The following is an 18242-nucleotide window of genomic DNA, read 5'->3' as shown; positions in this document are numbered from 1 at the left end:
GAATCATTACGTTAAATTCCAGTTAAAAAATTATTTTAAAGTATGTTTAGAATTGTTTGTTGTTCCTAAAGTGTTTATTGTGAACGCATACGAGTCTTTTCCGCCATCATCTACATTTACACTGTGCAACTCACCACCGTGTGAATCTCGATTTAAAGCAAATAGATAACGGGTCCTGCCAGCCCGCAAGAGAAACATCGCCGTTGAATCCATTTGACTGTTATATGTCTTTACAATTGAACACTTGTCGCGGGTGTGCCGACGCCCGATTCTTCTATTGTTCGTGGAAGACAGGATCTTGATAGAGATCTTTAACCAGATGACCATGATGGTGATGATGCATCCGTGGAATTATCAACCCGGTGTCTGACTGCGATGGAGCCGACCGCGCTCAAGTGGAGCTCCTTGCTTGCTAGCTAGCTAGCGAACTAGCTGGCTAACGGTGCCCGCCGGGATTCACTCGACCCCTCCAAGCAGCCCTGGATAACGTCGCCTCGATGGCTGTGATTGCTGTTTGTTGCGACTACATCAGACTAAATTAAGCGATGTCCCTCGTTTTGACCAAAAACACGGACTATATCTGCTGGAAAATGTGCTAAGTTATTGGTTTAGATTTTTTCTACACATGACGGCGTTCTCTTGTTTTCAACACACTCGCTGTTTGGTACATCTTTAATGCCTCTGTGACATTACTTCGGTAAGTAACGACCTACTAGACGTCAAGTCCAAATCAGGGTCTGACTATATCCTGGAAGTGCAGTTGCACTATTGCGCATTGGCTCGCCCGTTGCGCTCCCATTTAATGTCCAGTCAAGTATATGCGCTTTCTTTTGAATATGTATGTTATGTAGTAACGCATTTACACTCGTTGGTTTCTTTCTGCTATTATTTCTCCTCTTTGCTAGCACAGCCCACACTGCTAGCTAGCCTGTCATGAAGTCCTTTTATGGTTCAATCTTTTCACGCATCACAGTGGCGCCAAGGCAACTTGCTTGAAGAGACAGACTTGAATTATTCTCATTTATTACGGTCATTTCACTACTTTATCTGCATTTCTTCTGAAACAGTTTACCAAATTACTGAAAGTAGAAGTAACGCAAAAAAACATTATTCACGTTATGACGTCAACTTTTCACGTTATTAAACTTTGTTTGATCAGACTACAAGTCAGTCATTTTAAACATACATACATCCATCCATTTTCTGAACCGCTTTGTCCCCACGGGGGTCTCGGGCGTGCTGGACCCTATCCCAGCCGTCATAGGGCAGTAGGCGGGGGACACCCTAAACCGGTTGCCAGCCAATCGCAGGGCACACAGAGACAAACAACCATCCGCACTTGCACTCATACCCAGGGACAATTTAGAGTCTTCAATCGGCCTACCAAGCATGTTTTTGGGATGTGGGAGGAAACCCACGCGGACACGGGGAGAACATGCAAACTCCACACAGGGAGGGCCGGAGGTGGAATCGATCCCGCACCGTCCTAACTGTGAGGTGGACGTGCTACCCAGTGCTCCGGTGGCGCATAGGGCAGCATAATTTTAAACAAAGGTGTCAAAATGTCAGGGCCTATTTTGCAATATTATTTTGTGTATGTGCGAGTATAGCCCTGCATAGACGTTTTGCAAAATTATTCAATTTCTAAATATGAACATGGAGCAACAAATGCTGAAAATATATAGAAGCATTGTAGTTTTCAGTAAATGTAAAAGAGCAAGTCATTTTTCAACACTTTAGATTGGCCAGTAATTCCTAAAAAAAAAAGACAAGTCCAAGTGGGGAATTACCCATTGGATTAATTTTTGAGAAATTGTGAAATTAAGCACATTTAAACACGAGTTTGTCGCCCCTTCAGTTATGTCATGCATTTCTTCCAGACGGTGTGGATCACGATGGCCCAGCTGTTGGACGGGGCCGGCAAACTTGGCTGGACTCTGCTGAAGGCTGTGTTCCGTTTCGTGTTTATGTTCATTAACAACTGTGTAGCCATCCCGTCCTACTGCCTGTACCTGCTAGTGCTGCAGCCCTTGAGAATATGGCACAGCTCCACGTTCTGGCACCTCGAGGGTGTCATGTTTAAATGGCTGCTGGCCATGGTGTCGTCGTGGGGCTGGATCGCAGGCTATACAGGTAACATGCTTTTGAACAGATAATTTTGAACTGTCATGTAACTCACAAAAACTATAAGGGATGTTTGATACCACTATTTTTCAGACCGTACTCGGTCCTTGAGTAGTCACTGATACAGATACCAAGTATTGATCCCACTCGTACTGTCTGTTCTTATGTGATTCTTGCATTTTTCTTACTTCTACATGAACATTTCATAACAAAAGAACTATTTGAGGCACTGGAAGCCATAGAAGGTCTCTTAATTGTTACTCTAACCAACAATGAAAGTAATTGCTGTGTAATATGAGAGCGGGGAGAAAAAAAATCACCAGGGTCCGTCTATTATTTTCCACATCTACTGGGTTAGATCTGGCAAGTGATTCATGCAGTCAGTGATTTGGTTGCATGGGGGCTGTGACCAAAATGCTTACTAATTGTAAGTGGCGTTCACAGGAAGTAACAAGGTGTACTGATCAATAATGCATTTGTCAATTGTCAGCCTACCTGGTATTCTGTTATGCAACATTTGCATACCTGCAGATTGTCAAACAGGAGGGTCGCAGTCTACACTATGGTAGTAACACAGCCATGGTAAGGGATCGGATGACTGCGACATTTGATCATTAAAAACATGGTTGAGTCGGTTTGCGATGATGCTACGTTTGCAAAAGGAGCAGCCCCAGGGGTAAACATTGCTCATCACACCCTGTGAGCAGTGTTTTAAGAGAAGTGGATGGTCTCGAGGTTTTGAGTAAAAATGGATTTGAAATTGAGTTTTGTGGCCCTTGCTGTCTTCCACAAACGTCGCCCATCAATGATCTAGCACCTGGCCTGGCAAAAATTTGCATGTGAAAAAATGAACGTGAACCGCTCGTCATTTGTTAATGCCAATGTGCAGTCATGCAGCACCCATGCACGTGTTGTTGGTTACTTGGCACAGACCTATTTTCTGGACTGTGCGGGCACAGGCAGACCGTACTTGATTGACATGGTCCTCATTATACAGTGTTTGCTGCACCTGGTTATTAATATAGTATTACATCCTCCTATTTCGTCCAAGTTACCTGTATTATCATTTTGTCAGCCCTTTGTAGAGAGGAATATTGGAGCCCAAAAAATAATACCTATGAGTGAAGTCCAAATATAAGTGGTTGTGTCTGAATGTTTCATGTAGCTGAATAAAAATGTGTTAATTGGCACGGGGGTCACATTACCAAGTCATATGGCCGCAGCACTGCTTTAATCAGGGCAGAAAAGATATCTCACCCAATTTAATTCATTCTTTCATAGAATATCTCAGGCACCGTTGGAATAATGAACTTAAAATGGTCCTTTATTTACTCTGCGTATGTTTCTGCTTTATTTAGAAAATGTGTATTTATATAGAAGGATTTATGTCTCTCGCGAGGCTCCAAAGATGTGAATATCATTGACAACTTGGCCCTCATTCTGTAGCTTGCCAGTCGAGTTGCAACAGGGGTGACCAGAGATTAATTAAGAGGGTCAGTGGGCAAATTTTCCTCTGCGTCAAGAGAAGGAGGAACGCTTGCAGGGTTGGCTTTTGCTGTGCGGCCGTAGCATGGTTGTCACCCTGCTATGCTAACTGTGTCGTCTCTCAAAGACAATTTCCCTAATGTATTTCTATCTGACAGATGACCCATCTCTGTGATATCGTTAATGCTCGTCTCCAGCGCCAATGGGGACATGGGCGACCAGGAGAGCGTGCTCCTTCTGAAATGACATCGCCTTCAGGGCACACACACGCAATGTCACAGATGTCATATTTTCCTCAAATGATATCTCAAAACTATTTTCTCAGGAGAATCATTTCCAGGTGCAAAAGGCGAACTCATTTGTTTTTTTTAGGCATGTGTTTCCAAATTGTACCTTCTGCTTTTCGAGGGGAAACGGATTGCAGAAGCCTGACTACTGCAACATTTACATCACACAACTTGAGCTGACCATCCCATGACTGTGGGGATTCCCCGCACATGACTGTAGCTCAGCTGAATCTCTTCACCCTCAGGCTTGTCGTAGATCTCCATGGTTTTCGGTTTATATACTGAGCTGCTCAAGTGTACTTTCAATTGCTAATGGTTCCACATGTTCTCCGGGAGAACTATTGTTTCCGACCCTCGTCAAACATGAGCCACATTTCCCCTTTTTGTTTAAGCTCCTGTATGTGCTGTCAACAATCACACTGGCAATTGGCTTGTAAAATAGCGCGTATGCTCTGAATAGATCCTCAACAATGTAAATCAGGACACAAGGACCAAAGACCACTTTAGATTTACTCAATCAGGTGCTAGTTCATGCTTGTTATTGTCATGCTGAAAGAGCTTTGTCTGCCTCAAGGGAATATAGTTCCAAGTTAATAATGGTTGTGTATTATTCTCTTGATAGCCGGCCGGGTGCAGCCTGCCATTTGGCCTCCGGAAAAAAAGCTTGCGGTTGTATTTTTATTATTTTTAGCACTTTGACAACAAAAGGCAGTGCTGCTGGTTCTGTACTTTTTTTTCTGATCAAGTCTTACTAATCGATTGTTGACACGGCTTTTTGCATATGAGAATTGTTTAATCTATGACAATTAACAAATCTATTGTGTACACACGAAACCCCTTTTGTAATAGTTTCAATTGATTAGGAAAACATATTCCAACGACTTCATCAACTAATCAAGGTTGATATGGACCTGTATTTATTTGTCATTTTCTTTTTCCAGTTCTAGGCTACGCTTGCTTGCAGTCCATGTGTCCCATATAAAGAATGCGAGCTGAAGGCTTTGTATCTCATTTGCTTTGTAGTAACCGAGTGGGGCGATGATGTGCGGCCCATTTCTGAAGATGAAGCCATGGTCATTGTCAACCATCAATCCACGGGAGATGTATGCACCCTTATGATGTGCCTGCAAGACAAGGGCATGGTAAGACTACAGACATTGTCTGCAACCTGTATGATGATAATGTTGGGCTCGAATGAAGTGGCTTAGAATTAAGAGTCACATTAATTAGGGGCCACAATGCGGACACCCATCTTTCCAATAGGTTTATTTTCCCCCTCTCCAAACTCTGGTTACACATGGCCAAAACACAGAAAAACAAAATAGCCTTGAGATGAGGCCACATTCCTCAAAACGGCTCTGATCTTAAATGTCAATACAGTATGTAGCCTATTTACACAATGTGTTTTTCTAACAAAATTGTTTTCTCAGGGGTGTGCCTCTAATGGGTTGCCTGTTTTGCTGAATGGCAGCACAAATGCAAACAAAACGTTTTTAAACACTGACTTATACAGGGATCTGTGATGTCATTTTCAGTTGACAGCAAGTGGCAAAATGGAGTCAACTATTAGAAAACATGCAGGAGAAAAATATTAATCTCTGATGGGCAATTAAGCAAGCAGAGAGCAGAATTGTTACCATCACAAGTTCGCATCATAAAATAAGGACTTAAGTACAAAGGGTGCGGTGGAAACAAGATATACATTTCTCTGTTTCTCTGTCAATTTCACAAGAAATGATAAGGAAGAAGATAACGCCTGAGAAGTACTGTTACATGTATGAATGATATCTGGAATACCGTATGTCAGTAGTAAATCATAGCAACTGATAAGAACTTCACATTAAGTAGGACTTGCAGAATATATTTACCGTATTTACCGGACCAAAAGGCGCACCGGATTATAAGGCGCACCTTCAATGAACGGCCCATTTTAAAACTTTGTCCATATCTAAGGCGCACCGAATTATAAGGCGCATAAAATAGAAGCTATATTGCAACAAACTGCGGTTGACTAGGGTTGCGATATGCATCCACTAGCCAATAACCAATGAGCCCTCTGTAAACAATTGCGTTTCTCAAACTATCCTATAAAATGATCAGAACTGACTAAAGTTCGATCTAACACCTTGGTACTGCTTACCTAAGTTTCCCTTCCATATCGATCCGTAAATATACTCGAAACATTAACAAAGCAGCCGATTTTGACATGAAATAGCCTCGTGCGTATAGCAGCTATCACTATAGCACTAGCCACCCGCAAACTCACATGAGCCTCAGCTCGCAGACTCCCATGAGCCTCAGCAAAGTGTAAACAATCGCGTTTCTCAAACGAGGGCTTAAAAAATAATCAGAACCGACTAAAGTTCGATCTAACACCTTGGTACTGCTTACCTATGTTTCCCTTCCATATCGATCCGTAAATTTACTCGAAACATTAACAGAGCAGCCGATTTTGACATGAAATAGCCTCTTGCGTATAGCAGCTATCACCATAGCATTAGCCACCCACAAACTCCCATGAGCCTCAGCAAAGTGTAAACAACCGCGTTTCGCAAACGAGCGCTTAGAAAATGATCGGAACTGACTAAAGTTCAATCTAACACCTTGGTACTGCTTACCTATGTTTCCCTTCCATATCGATCCATATCAAATTCATAAATTGATCCAAAATAAAGTGCATCAAACTATAAGGCGCACTGTCGGCTTTTGAGAAAAATTTTGATTTTTAGGTGCGCCTTATAGTCCGGAAAATACGGTACATTATCACACTGATATACTCTTCAAAGTATTATAGGGTTGTTTACATTATTGCAATGACAACTATATTAACAGTATGCTACGGTTCAAAAAGTAAGTGTGTTTTCCTTTCCAGGTGGTACAAAAAATGATGTGGTTGATGGACCATGTGTTCAAATACACAAACTTTGGCCTAGTGTCCCTCATACACGGTGACTTCTTCATCCGACAGGTAAGAACTCATCGTATCATGTGAAATATTAAATCATCACTCCTGTCCCCACTGGAAGGCTTCTGAATGGTGTGGCATTCTCTGTGAAGGTCAGCCACTATGGACAGTAGTGTGTGGAGTCGGGGGGGCTGCTCAGCCCTGCTGTGTCAGACTAACCCTTTGTTGTGAGGCAGAGCAGGCTGCTTTGACCAGCCTACACGAGGACACCCACTGGGAATATACTGTGAATGCTCCCTGAATTCCTGGAAAATGACACATGTTGTTTTAAGGCTTCATTGATTCATTCTTATCGCCAGTCAGCATTCATCTCCTTTTAATCATTTTACTTGAGTGCCCAGCAAATTTTTGCCTCAGAATCCCTCGTCGATCACCGTGTCAAGGCCGAAGCACCTTGAGCCACATATGTAGAAGCCTGACTGGTCTTAGTCATTTCTTTGAACCCTTCTGGCATTCTAGTGTGCATTGCTGACATCCTACCCCAAAATACCTCACGCAGCGACAGCCAGGCAAGCATCTGCTGTTCATGGGGCGTAGCCGACATATCTCGCCACCATGTGCACAGCACATGGAACAAGATCCAATTTTAAAAACATTAGCTTAATGCTAAGAAATATCACATACTGTACGTAGTGTACACTGGATATGAAATAATATCCCAGTCAGTAAAATGGTGTGGCCTATTTTATTAATAAATGGAGAAAAGATCCCAGAAAGAAAATCTGTTAATTTCATGTGATTTTTAAGAATAATTATTCTGTATTGGTATAAACATTTTTGTTTGTATTGCACACCTGCCTCTAGTGTCAATTTATCCTCCAATGTGGGTGGACTTTATATTTCCCTCAACCCTGACACAGTGATCTCTTCTGTGATTGGTGTGCCACGCAAGTTTATAACCCCGCCAAAAGCCCATGTGCCGCTGATGCATTTAAACTGGCTTTTGACCAACTGAACTTTACTGGAGATCAATCCTCTCAACTTCCCTCCCTGTCACCGCTAATGTCCCTAATGTAATTTTTTTAACACCCGTGGCGTGACAGTATTACTGATCAGAGTGCTAGACAGTAGGGTTGGGAAGATTCACCAATATGCATCAGAAAATCGATACGACCTGTAAGATGCAGTTGCATCGTATCGCACTGGATTGCATTGTTTTAAAATTAAATCGTACTGTATCGCACCGTATCTGTCAGTTCTAAGTACCATCAGACATTAAACCACACGCTGGAACAAAGGAGAAGACAACCAGGATAGGTTTACTCGCTAGGGGAACGATAGAGAAAGGAAACAGTTACAATCTCCATCAATTCTGAGTTCTTACTCTGCGTACTCCTCTTTTCAATGTTTTGGTTGCCCTGGTTACAGAGGCGTTGCTACACTAAAGGGAGGGGGTTTGGAACTGTAGCAACGCTGCCTATCTAAGGAATGTAGTGTGGTGTGATTCAGCATTTAATTGTCGGCCCGTGACCCCAGCACTGGAATTGCAGAGTCTGTCCTGTTTCCTCAACCGGCTTTCTTCTCCACGGTTGGCTGACTCATCCTCAACTGTGATCAGATAACTTGAAGCACGTTGAATGCCGCTTTCCGGTGGAACAATGCAACTAAACCTTTGCTAAGTTTATCTTCTTGGTAAACTAACACAACACACAATAATAATGAGTAACTAGTCCTAAACACTTCAACACACATTAAGTAAATGTAAGGTAACTGGTATGCAGTTCCTTAAACAAACATTGAGTAAATATGGGATAACTTATATGCAACTACTTCAAACTGTAGATAACACTTCTTATCATTGCCAATTCCATGAATTGTGAATGCATCGAGATGTGTATCGTATTGCTTTGATGGTGAAGATTCCCATCCCTACTAGACAGTCGTGCTGCCACCAACTTATTAGTGTTTGCTTGTAAGTGTTATCAAGGCATGTCTTTATTCCCTTCAGGGTAAAGCCCATCGAGACAAGCAGCTGGTCTACTTGAAGGAACACTTAGACAAATATTACCATAGTCGTGATAGGAAGTGGATCGTACTGTTTCCCGAGGGTGGCTTCCTGCGCAAGCGGAGAGAAACCAGCCAGTTGTTTGCCAAAAAGCATTCTCTACCCCACCTGACCCACGTCACGCTGCCTCGCCTTGGTGCCACCCAGGTCATCCTGAAAACTTTGTCAGCCCAGCATGAAAATGGCAGTGTGGGCAATGAGAGCAGGACACCCAACCAGACAGGTAACTAATACATGTCCAAAAAACGCCGCCCGGGTTTCAAATCAAAGCGACCTTGTGCAAATGGTTGCATTTGTTTAAATTAAAAAAAGAAAAAAAAACAGTTGTAGGAATCATTTGTATTTGGATGTTTACTGAGCTGAAACATTTGACTAAATTTGTATGACCTTAGAAAACATTCAAAACCAACACGAATGCATAAAATAATCCAATTGAAGGGTGATTAGGGTAGTTTTAGTCCCGAGGATGTTTTGGCCAGCATTGTTGAAAATGTGGCTCAGCTGCGTGCCCTAAAGGCAGGCTCAGTGCTTGATGCAAACCACTATCAGTTTATCAAGACAAGAATGTCAAAACTCGCTGTAGCTCTTAATTGGCCGCGTGTGCAGCCTGCGCATGTTCTTGTAGCCGCTTTCTCCTGACGCTGCAAGCAGGTTGGTGCAGAGAGGCTTTGTCCTTCTACGTGAATCTTGCTAATGGCTTTTAAACATAGGGCAGGGAAAAATAAAATAAATAAAATACCCCAACGTGTACTCTGTCCCTATGTCCTCTACGTGTGTTAGCTTATGCAAGCGTCATCTCACCCCGACCTTCCCTGATGCTCTGCAGAAGTACCCATATTTTGCTGACTCACTCTGAGACAAATGGCCCACTTGCAGAAAACCGGATTTGATGTAAATACTATGCGTGCTGCTGTCTAACGGCCATTCAGTGTCTCCTTGGCTTAAACGCTGATTAGGTGTACATGTTGTCGAAAAGATAGCGAGCAACCCGGCAAAGTTCATGACTCGCAACGATTGATGATAAACCATATGAGTCGACCAATCACAAGCATGCCTCTGGGTGATGTTGAGTCTACTGTCACGTTGTAGTTCTGACCAAGGTGCTGCATTTGTCCCCCTGGCAGTGTATGCTGAAGGACGTACCTCTGCCGTTTATTACAGTGGTTTATCACTGTACCGATATGTTTGCTCAAAGCCTCGTACTTTGGCCCGCTGCACACACGAGAGTGTGACTTCCTCTTTGCGTGCTTGGACAAAGCTTGGGGTCCAATTACTCATGCTTTGATGGCTGTGGCGATTCCCATTAATGCCAAGGAAGCCTGCTAAGTCACTTATTCTGTGGTTTGAATGGCCGGTAATGTGTGCCATGGTTTTTGGCTCACCTCGCTAATTTGCAGACAAACAGTCAACACAAGTTTGTATACAGGTCCCTAATACTGGCTTGCCCATTCAATTAGATGTCATTTCATAGCCAATTATTTATTATAAAAAATTGTAAAAAAAATTCAAAGCAGACGGACAATTCACCCCAATTCCAATAAGGGTTGGAATTGGGGGGTTAGATCACCAAATGATTCTCGAGCGCAGCACCGCTGCTGCTCACTGCTCCCCTCTCCCCCAGGGGATGGATCAAAATCACATGGGGATGGATTAAATGCAGAGGACAAATTTCACCACACCCAGATGTGTTTGTGACGATGATCATTGGTACTTTAACTTTGACTTTATTACCCTTTTTCACGTTCTGCTTGGCATTATCATTTTGGTTTCCAGGTAAAAAGCGCAAAGGGCTGCAGTGGGTGATAGATGTGACCATAGCTTATCCCAAAGCCAGACCCATGGACATCCAGACGTGGATTTTTGGGTACAGGTCGGCAACAGTCACCCATGTTCACTACAGGTAAGGGTGAAATACAATCAGATCAGCAAAGTTGCAGCGACTTAAATTTAGTACATAGACTTTGAGACTGATATTGTCACTCTCCTAAGGTGTTTACTTCTATCGAGGGAGAATTTAAGAATCCGCCCACTGATAGCTCAAGAGTACAGAAGGAACTCCCCACCAACTTGCTTTCATACTTAGTCAGCGGAATGCACCAGAGCTGAAGAAGTTATTAGATGACTTAATGCACCACTGTCCTCTGTTTGGTCATTGTGATGACCTTCTTCCCCCCCCGTCCTTTGTGCTTGTGTGGAATTGAGTGGGTGCTTTGAATTTTAAGTCAGCTGTAGCATTTGCTCTTATTCAAGATTTCCTTTTTCCAATAAAGGTGTTTTTACCTTTGCTCCTTTGGAGTTAGAAATGCAAATGGGGCTTTTTGATCACTTTATCCTCTCTGCTGTTTGCTTGCAACCACCAGACATTTAGTGCTGTTAATAATATCGCTGCTCTTGGCAGAGAAAATGTCCTCTCGCTGTCCTCAAGGTCTCCTTGTGCAGTTATCCTTTCACTTAATTATCCGATAAAGGTGCATTTGGATTAGCTTCGTCGCAAGACCCCAGTCAAGATAAATGTCTTTTTACTGTACACAGCATCTATGTAGTAGCTTATGAGGGATGCATTCAGGGTCAAGCGGCAGCTGCTGGAAGTCATGATGACCCTCGGGATGCTTTGAACACTTTACTCTGCAGGGAGAAATTGAACAAAGTAAAATGTGATTTATTGAACTTGGCTTGATGATCCCTCTCCAGAGTTTTTTTTTTTTTTTTTCTGGTCATTCACCAAATTGGACTAAAGCAAAGGGCTCATTGTGTCTGTTATAAATTGTCAGAGATATCACAATTTTGAGACAGTCTAACCAAACATTAAAACAGTCACCTTCCGTTGCATAGTAAGCGGTTCTGCAGACAGGCACCCCAAATAGCGGCACAGCGGTTTAACTTGCGCGGACACACAGTTCCAGCCACGTCAGTGATCAAGATCCAGGCTGGTACACGAGAGGAATAACGTGCCCGCTGATCAGATAAATACAGAGGGAGTGAGTACTATGATGTACTTCAGAACAACAAATTTTTATTAAGAAGAGAATTCACATGTGTTCGGTTTAGTCAATTAGGTCTGACCACAGGCTGAATTGTTCCAACGGTAAATATTTAGTGTGCGCAGTCTTGATGACTTCTTTAAACAGGGTGTACATTTTAATAACAAGACAAACATTAAATTGAAACCGAAAAGGTGGAATGTTATGCGGTGATGAGAAGAAGCGCTAAAAGTTGGTATTATCAGGAAAAACAGCAACAGGGAAGACCTCAGTCACTGTCTGTTCTGAGCGGTTGCCCTGCCAAGTAAATCACCCACTTGCTGTGGGGGCTCCTTATTTTTATTTGTCCGAGCATGTGGGTTTTAACACATTTAGAGTAGGATTCAAACGGTTTGCATTTCTATCATAAACATCTCACTCATGTCACAAGTGGGTGGAACATTGTTCTTCTTGCCATCCTTCCATTTTATAGCTTCCTTCCATTATTACATCAACACTCTACCACTTCTCCAGGTGCCTTTTGTCTAATGAGACACAGAATGCTTGATAACAGTTTCCCTGGTGACATGATGAGATTATTGGTATAGTGTAGAATCATCAATGGATCATAATTAGTGTTGTAATCATTCCAGCTTGGTTGTGGTGAGTCAAGAGGTTTTGAATCCACCTGCTCCAGCCTGTTTCTGTGTGTGTGTGTTTTGCCTGATATCAGATTACCAGGACCAAGCTTCTTAACAGGCAGCTGAGCATTGTGTAGCATTGTGTAGCATTCTAGATGAATCCACCCAGCCTTTTTCTTGTGCCTTCTCGCCATATAAGACCAGTTTCACAGATCCTAAGACTACTGAATGTCACTTGAGAGAGTTAGGTGGGTGTACAGAGGCAGAGCAAGGGCAGTGGTAGGTGTTGAAGATGTTCAGTTTTTTTTTTGGTACTGGCTCATTTTTCCTTGTTTAATGCTCTACTGTCTGCTTTAATGAAAGCTGCTCTTGGTGGGAGCTGCAAGGTGTCTATGACAAGACGCGGGTCGCACGTCTGAATTGTTGAGCTTGCACTTGTACTGCTTTCTCAAGCCGTCTTTGGATTTTTCTTCCTCCCACAAAACAGCTGAGCTACGGGGCTAGTACGTGGAACACATCACATTTCCTACTTGGATTGGTTTCGCTTGAGGGCTTCCATAATGGATTCATCACATCTTTGAGTATAATAATGAGATCCTTGATGTCAGTTGTTGTTTTTTTCCCTCTTTCCCAGCACAGGATTTTGTTCATCTTTGTCAGCATCGATTTGTCATCAGAAATAGACATTCAAATGTGTCTCCAAATGTACTCGTATTATTCAGTGTTTACTGCTCGACTATCTGTCAGCTTAGCATAAAGTTCATGACCACCTGTGACAATGACTTGATAGTTCTTTACTCATGACCTCTGCACTGATAAGAGATACCCAGCCTAGACACTCATTAACTTCATCCCCCACGCATCAGGTCTGATACTTCTGATCACAGTGATAAAGTGATCTTGCGCCGTAGAGAGAGAGAGAGAGACACACGCACGCATGCACACGCAGTGAAGAAGGAATAACTAGTATTTTAACTTGTGCAATGTCAATCCATCTTTAGGGTGACGGAAAGCTCTTGAATATCAACGTGTTGGTAGTTCACTGAGCTGTTTCCTCCGGCCAAGCCTTTTACATTTGTCACGTCCATTGTTTCTGACCAAATCATTTCCTGGAACGTAGACAGCCTTAAGCTCAAGCGGAAACAAATTGAACAGTTAATGGAGCAATGATCAAGTAAACTCCTACGACTGTCCCTCAACTTATTTCATGATGGCAGGGCTGGTTAATCTTAAAAGGCCAAGTAATTTGGTGTGTTATTCAGGTTTTCAATTTTTCTTAAGGTTTACAAAAATAATGTCATTTTACTACAAACAGGAGGAAGACTGATTCTCGGTCCACAGAAGGACTGAGAAAAAGAATAACAATGATGGGATTTGGTATCTTATCTTAACAAGGAAAATGGAGACAGAGACGCAGGACACGAGACTTTTTGGTCACCATCGCCGAATTGCTAATCTCTACATTTGCCTTTTATGACACTGTAGAAACTTTTTTTTCCTCTCAATTTCCCCACGAGTCCCTAAATAATGATTGGCTTTTTCCTGTAAAAGTGGGCAGCTTTTCCCTGACACAGTCCAAATTTAATTACCTTCCTTGCCCAGTTAGGAAAGAAAGCAATGTCTTTAGAATAAGAAATATAAAGAAGCAAAATGGAAAGCCAATAGATATATGGAAGAGCAAACACTTTTGGATTTACCCTGTCATCATTTGGGTGAACACAAGTGCAATGATTAACATCTGACCTTAGCACAATTTGCATAAGAATAATATACAGTCCAATATATCCACCAATTCTGTTACCTGCAGTATAATAAGACTTGTTCCCCCAGTTTTAATGGTTTAACCAGTCAATACATGTTAAATGGAATCAATACTGTATGGCCCATTGCCTTCTTCCTTCAGATCCTCTCCACAGATGTCCTTTTAAATAGTCAGGAATATTAAAGTAATACTGAGTGCAGAGGAAATGCTCCTCTGAGGGAGGAGCCGTAACCTGTTTGAAGGTGACCAGGGGCTGTGTGAACGCAGCCAACTGAGGCCCCCGTGTGGCTAGACTTTGAGTGCGACTTTTGAGTGCGAAAAAAAACACTTGGACTTGCTCATGTGAGTGGGGGTCACTCTGCTAATGATTTTCTTAAACAAGTCAAATCTACTGTAAATACAGACAGACAGACAGCATTTTATGGATTGTCTTTTAAAATGGACTTCAGGCTGTTGCTGACATGCAAGTAATACACTGGATGTGTTCACACATCTCTTTTGTGTCTTCTTTCAGGATGTACCCAATTAAAGAAGTTCCTGTCGAGGAGCAGGCTCTGACAGACTGGCTATATCAGAGGTTTGTGGAGAAAGAGGATTTACTGGCCCACTTCTACGACACAGGTTTGTGTGCTTTTGATGAATTTCTATCGTACCTTTCACAACATTTGCTGCACTTCAATCTATCTCTTCACTGCAATCTAAGACTCATCATAACCATCCACATTGATTCCTGTGTTGTTTTGATACAGCTCATATCTTGAAAGTGAGCGTATGTAGCATGAAATAACTAATTAGTAGCCGTGATTGCCACGAGTAATCCATCACCTCTCCCATTCCTCGTCTCCTTCTCAACAGGAGCGTTCCCCCCTCCAGAGGGCCAGAAAAAAGCGATCTCTAGGCAAATGACACTGGACCCCATGTGGCTGTGCGCCATCCAGTCATTCGCTTTCGTCTCCGGCTACATGTGGTACAGCCTTTTGCGGCACCTCTACTGCGGTATGTTTTGAGTACGCCGACGAGGTGAGCAGCAAGAAGCGCCTCGGGATCCGCCGGTGTCATGCGATGGATGACTGTACATTTGCAATTCACGCGGCGGGACTAAAGACTAGGGGGGCACTAAAAAAAATCAAATAATATGTATACGATGTGTAGACAAACAGAATTACAGGCCCGACACGACACATGATCTTTCACATCATGGCTCTCATGTTGATGTTTACACATAGGCCTGCGCATTCAAGAGGCTCAGGACAAAGAACTGCTGTAGTTTCATGAAGTGTGTTTGGACGTGTGCGTCTGTGAATACTGTGAGACAAGCATCAAGTCCACCTTTTAGCCTGCCCTCTTTCTGACGCCCAGTGGACGTCTCGAAGCAGCCGCGTGGACGCTCTGCTCCTCACCCACCTCAGCCCACATTGCACTAAAGACCCAAACTGCTCCCTGTCCCAGGATATCTTCCTGAATGGTAGCTACCTATAAATGTTTTTTTTTTCCTTTTCTTTTTAGCCTGCCCATCTCCACGACAGCCAGCACATTTATCTTTTTTTTATTTTATTTTTTTATGTCTGGACTGTTTACTCTGGCGAACCCGCTCCAAGTTAAACGGCGTCAAACCTGAGTGGAAACGTACAGATCACTTGAAAAGCAATTTGTCGTTTGCTCATAACTATGTGCATCATCTCATAAAAGATGGACTGAGAAAGCTAGACTTTTTTTTTTGTTTCCACCCTTTTATCATGCGGCATAGTTTTACATTTATTTAAGCCATACGCTCATATCCACAAACACAAGGGAACATAATTGTTTGTGCTGAATGGATGAGAGAAAGAAGTATATGACCATTCACTTTGGCTTTAAGAAGTGCAGCCATTCATACAGTAGGAAGAAGTGATAATGTATGGGTGCCCCCTCCCTTATTTTTTTATGAACTTTTTCCCCTTGAATAATGTGCTTTATGTGTTGTTACTGTGTGACGTCAGAAGGTGAAGACAATTCATCAAATATTTCATTTTAATAACACAAAATCCTCTGTACATAACAAACCTCGAAAAGCTATGTCCGTCACCGGTCTGTGAATAAGTCAAGTTTTATTATATTGTATTTTTTAAACAAAAACATAATTTTGTGTGTACTTCTCATTGGTACACTGTTGTGATTCTAATTTTATTTTCCTGTTTCCAAGCAAGACGTTATTGGCAATGCTGCCCAAGCCTTGTGTCATCCCCAACACATTTGGTCGTGACGATCCAATGTTAAACCATCTATTTGTTCTAAGTTTTTGCCAATACCTTAGGACAGAGTTTCCCAAAACGTTAGCTCATGCCTTGAATTTTGTTCCTTTACTAAAATGGACGTGAAAATGTATCATTAATTGTCTATTACAACAAGCACCAATTGCCAAGAAATGGAGGACTTTATATTTTATTTGAAACTTACATAAATTACTTTGACAATCGGAAACCCAAATAAAATGGACAAAGACATCATTTTGGGGAAACCCTGTCTAAAAAGACTACATTTCCCAGTTATGGTGTTTTCCTAAGGGAAAAAAAGATTTGTTAGGACCAATTGTTCCAAAAGGGTTAAGCTTAAAAATGTTATTCAGTTGTGAAAGTTATTTGATTTAAAAAAAAAAAATAAAAAATAAAAGAACCTAGAGGTGTGGCATTTATTGTTGGCATTAATAATATAAATTTTATTGGTTGCCAGCCTGCATTCTTTGTCACTTTTGGCAAAAACTGTGTTAAATACAAAAAAAATACCTAACTTAAAAGGTAAAACATTTTCAAATCTGTCATTCACTGGTCCTTATCCGATTTTCTTTTTTTCAACCGTGTTTCGTGTTTCCAAAGAAGGCAGGGAAAGTGATGTTTTCCTAGCTGTGATTTTAGGAAATAAACACAATAGGGATTAAAACAAATGATACTAGAACTGTCTGTAATTCCCCATTTTGTACTTCTCCTTTCAATTCCTAGTTACACAGCCAACACAAAAACAACTTGTGCTGGAATAAAACATCAAAGATCGTAAACTCTGTGCTCTGCTTGTCCTTTATGCTCTTTTAACCAGGGAAAAACCTTGTGGCAGCAAGTAATAAAACATCCCTTTACCCCTCATAGAAGATGTCAAAATGCTGCAGTGAAGACCAGGCTGAATGCTGCAGCCTTCAGGACACCCAACCCCCAAATATAGTCTCAAGAGAATAGGATGGCAGGATGTCTATGAAAGCCTTTCGGTTGTTTTGGCTCCCACGTGTCAGTCACCTTCAAATGTTCCAGTTGATGAAGACAATCAGGCATGTTTTAGGTTTTTGCTGTGGTATGATTTCAATGTCAGCATTGAGGTAAAATATGGAAGACGGTACTTGATATTATGATTGCGTATAGTCATACAAGTAGATGTTTTATTTGTAAAAATCATCAATTCTTCATGGTTATTGTCTAAAAAACGTAACTGAAGAAGGGCCGTATCAGTTCCCTCTAGTGAGATGTCTATTTTTTAAGATACATGTTTTCATCTTGACCAAGCAGCCTGTTTTCCCACAACTACAACTATACTATGACATCCCACGGTCATCCAGCTCTCTGCTAGAGTGACCTTTTCAGAGCCAGACTGACAGATCCCTGTATGGTCTGCCTTCCCGTGGTATCAGTTTTGGGCTGTAGCGGCTTTCCAGGGGAGCAAATGAATCATTTGAGAAAGTGTCATTGAAGCGGCAAAAGGAACTGACTTGACTTGTTCCACGTGGGGAAAAAAAGTCAGACTTGGTGGCCAGGTTAAAATGGCTTGGCTATCATATATGACAACAATGTTCATACAATATGAAAACACAGCAAAATGGCAATATGTATAAATTGTCTTGTGCATAACTGATTACATATATTTAATAAATAAAAACATATGATATATAGGTAACTTTTGGAAAAGAATTATTCCATCCATAATCACAAAAATCATACAAAAATGCATGTGTGCTTAAAATTTCGTGCAAGCCAAGACATGTTGAATGTATT

At 41.9% G+C, this 18242-nt stretch overlaps 1 protein-coding gene across 3 annotated transcripts; it reads left to right on the top strand.

Moving 5' to 3' along the window:
* Positions 1–26: 26 nt before the first annotated feature.
* Positions 27–17260, top strand: lpgat1 (lysophosphatidylglycerol acyltransferase 1). Of its 3 annotated transcripts, none has more exons than XM_085936977.1 (9): positions 27–697; positions 1881–2133; positions 4920–5038; positions 6769–6864; positions 8810–9089; positions 10640–10766; positions 14744–14850; positions 15085–15225; positions 15456–17260. In XM_085936977.1, the coding sequence occupies exons 2-9, from the start codon at positions 1896–1898 to the stop codon at positions 15494–15496; spliced, it is 1149 nt and encodes a 382-aa protein (XP_085793103.1). In that variant the 5' UTR covers positions 27–697; positions 1881–1895; the 3' UTR covers positions 15497–17260. The 3 variants fall into 3 exon arrangements, with proteins under 3 accessions (XP_085793103.1, XP_085793105.1, XP_085793104.1); XM_085936979.1 differs by having other exon boundaries at positions 29–697; positions 15085–15249; XM_085936978.1 differs by having other exon boundaries at positions 33–697; positions 15085–17260.
* Positions 17261–18242: the final 982 nt, after the last annotated feature.

This window comes from Syngnathus leptorhynchus, chromosome 18 (genome assembly GCF_054491065.1).
Source record: "Syngnathus leptorhynchus isolate UIUO chromosome 18, UIUO_Slep, whole genome shotgun sequence".
Lineage (NCBI taxonomy): Eukaryota > Metazoa > Chordata > Actinopteri > Syngnathiformes > Syngnathidae > Syngnathus > Syngnathus leptorhynchus.
This window is presented reverse-complemented; position numbering and strand designations above follow the sequence as displayed.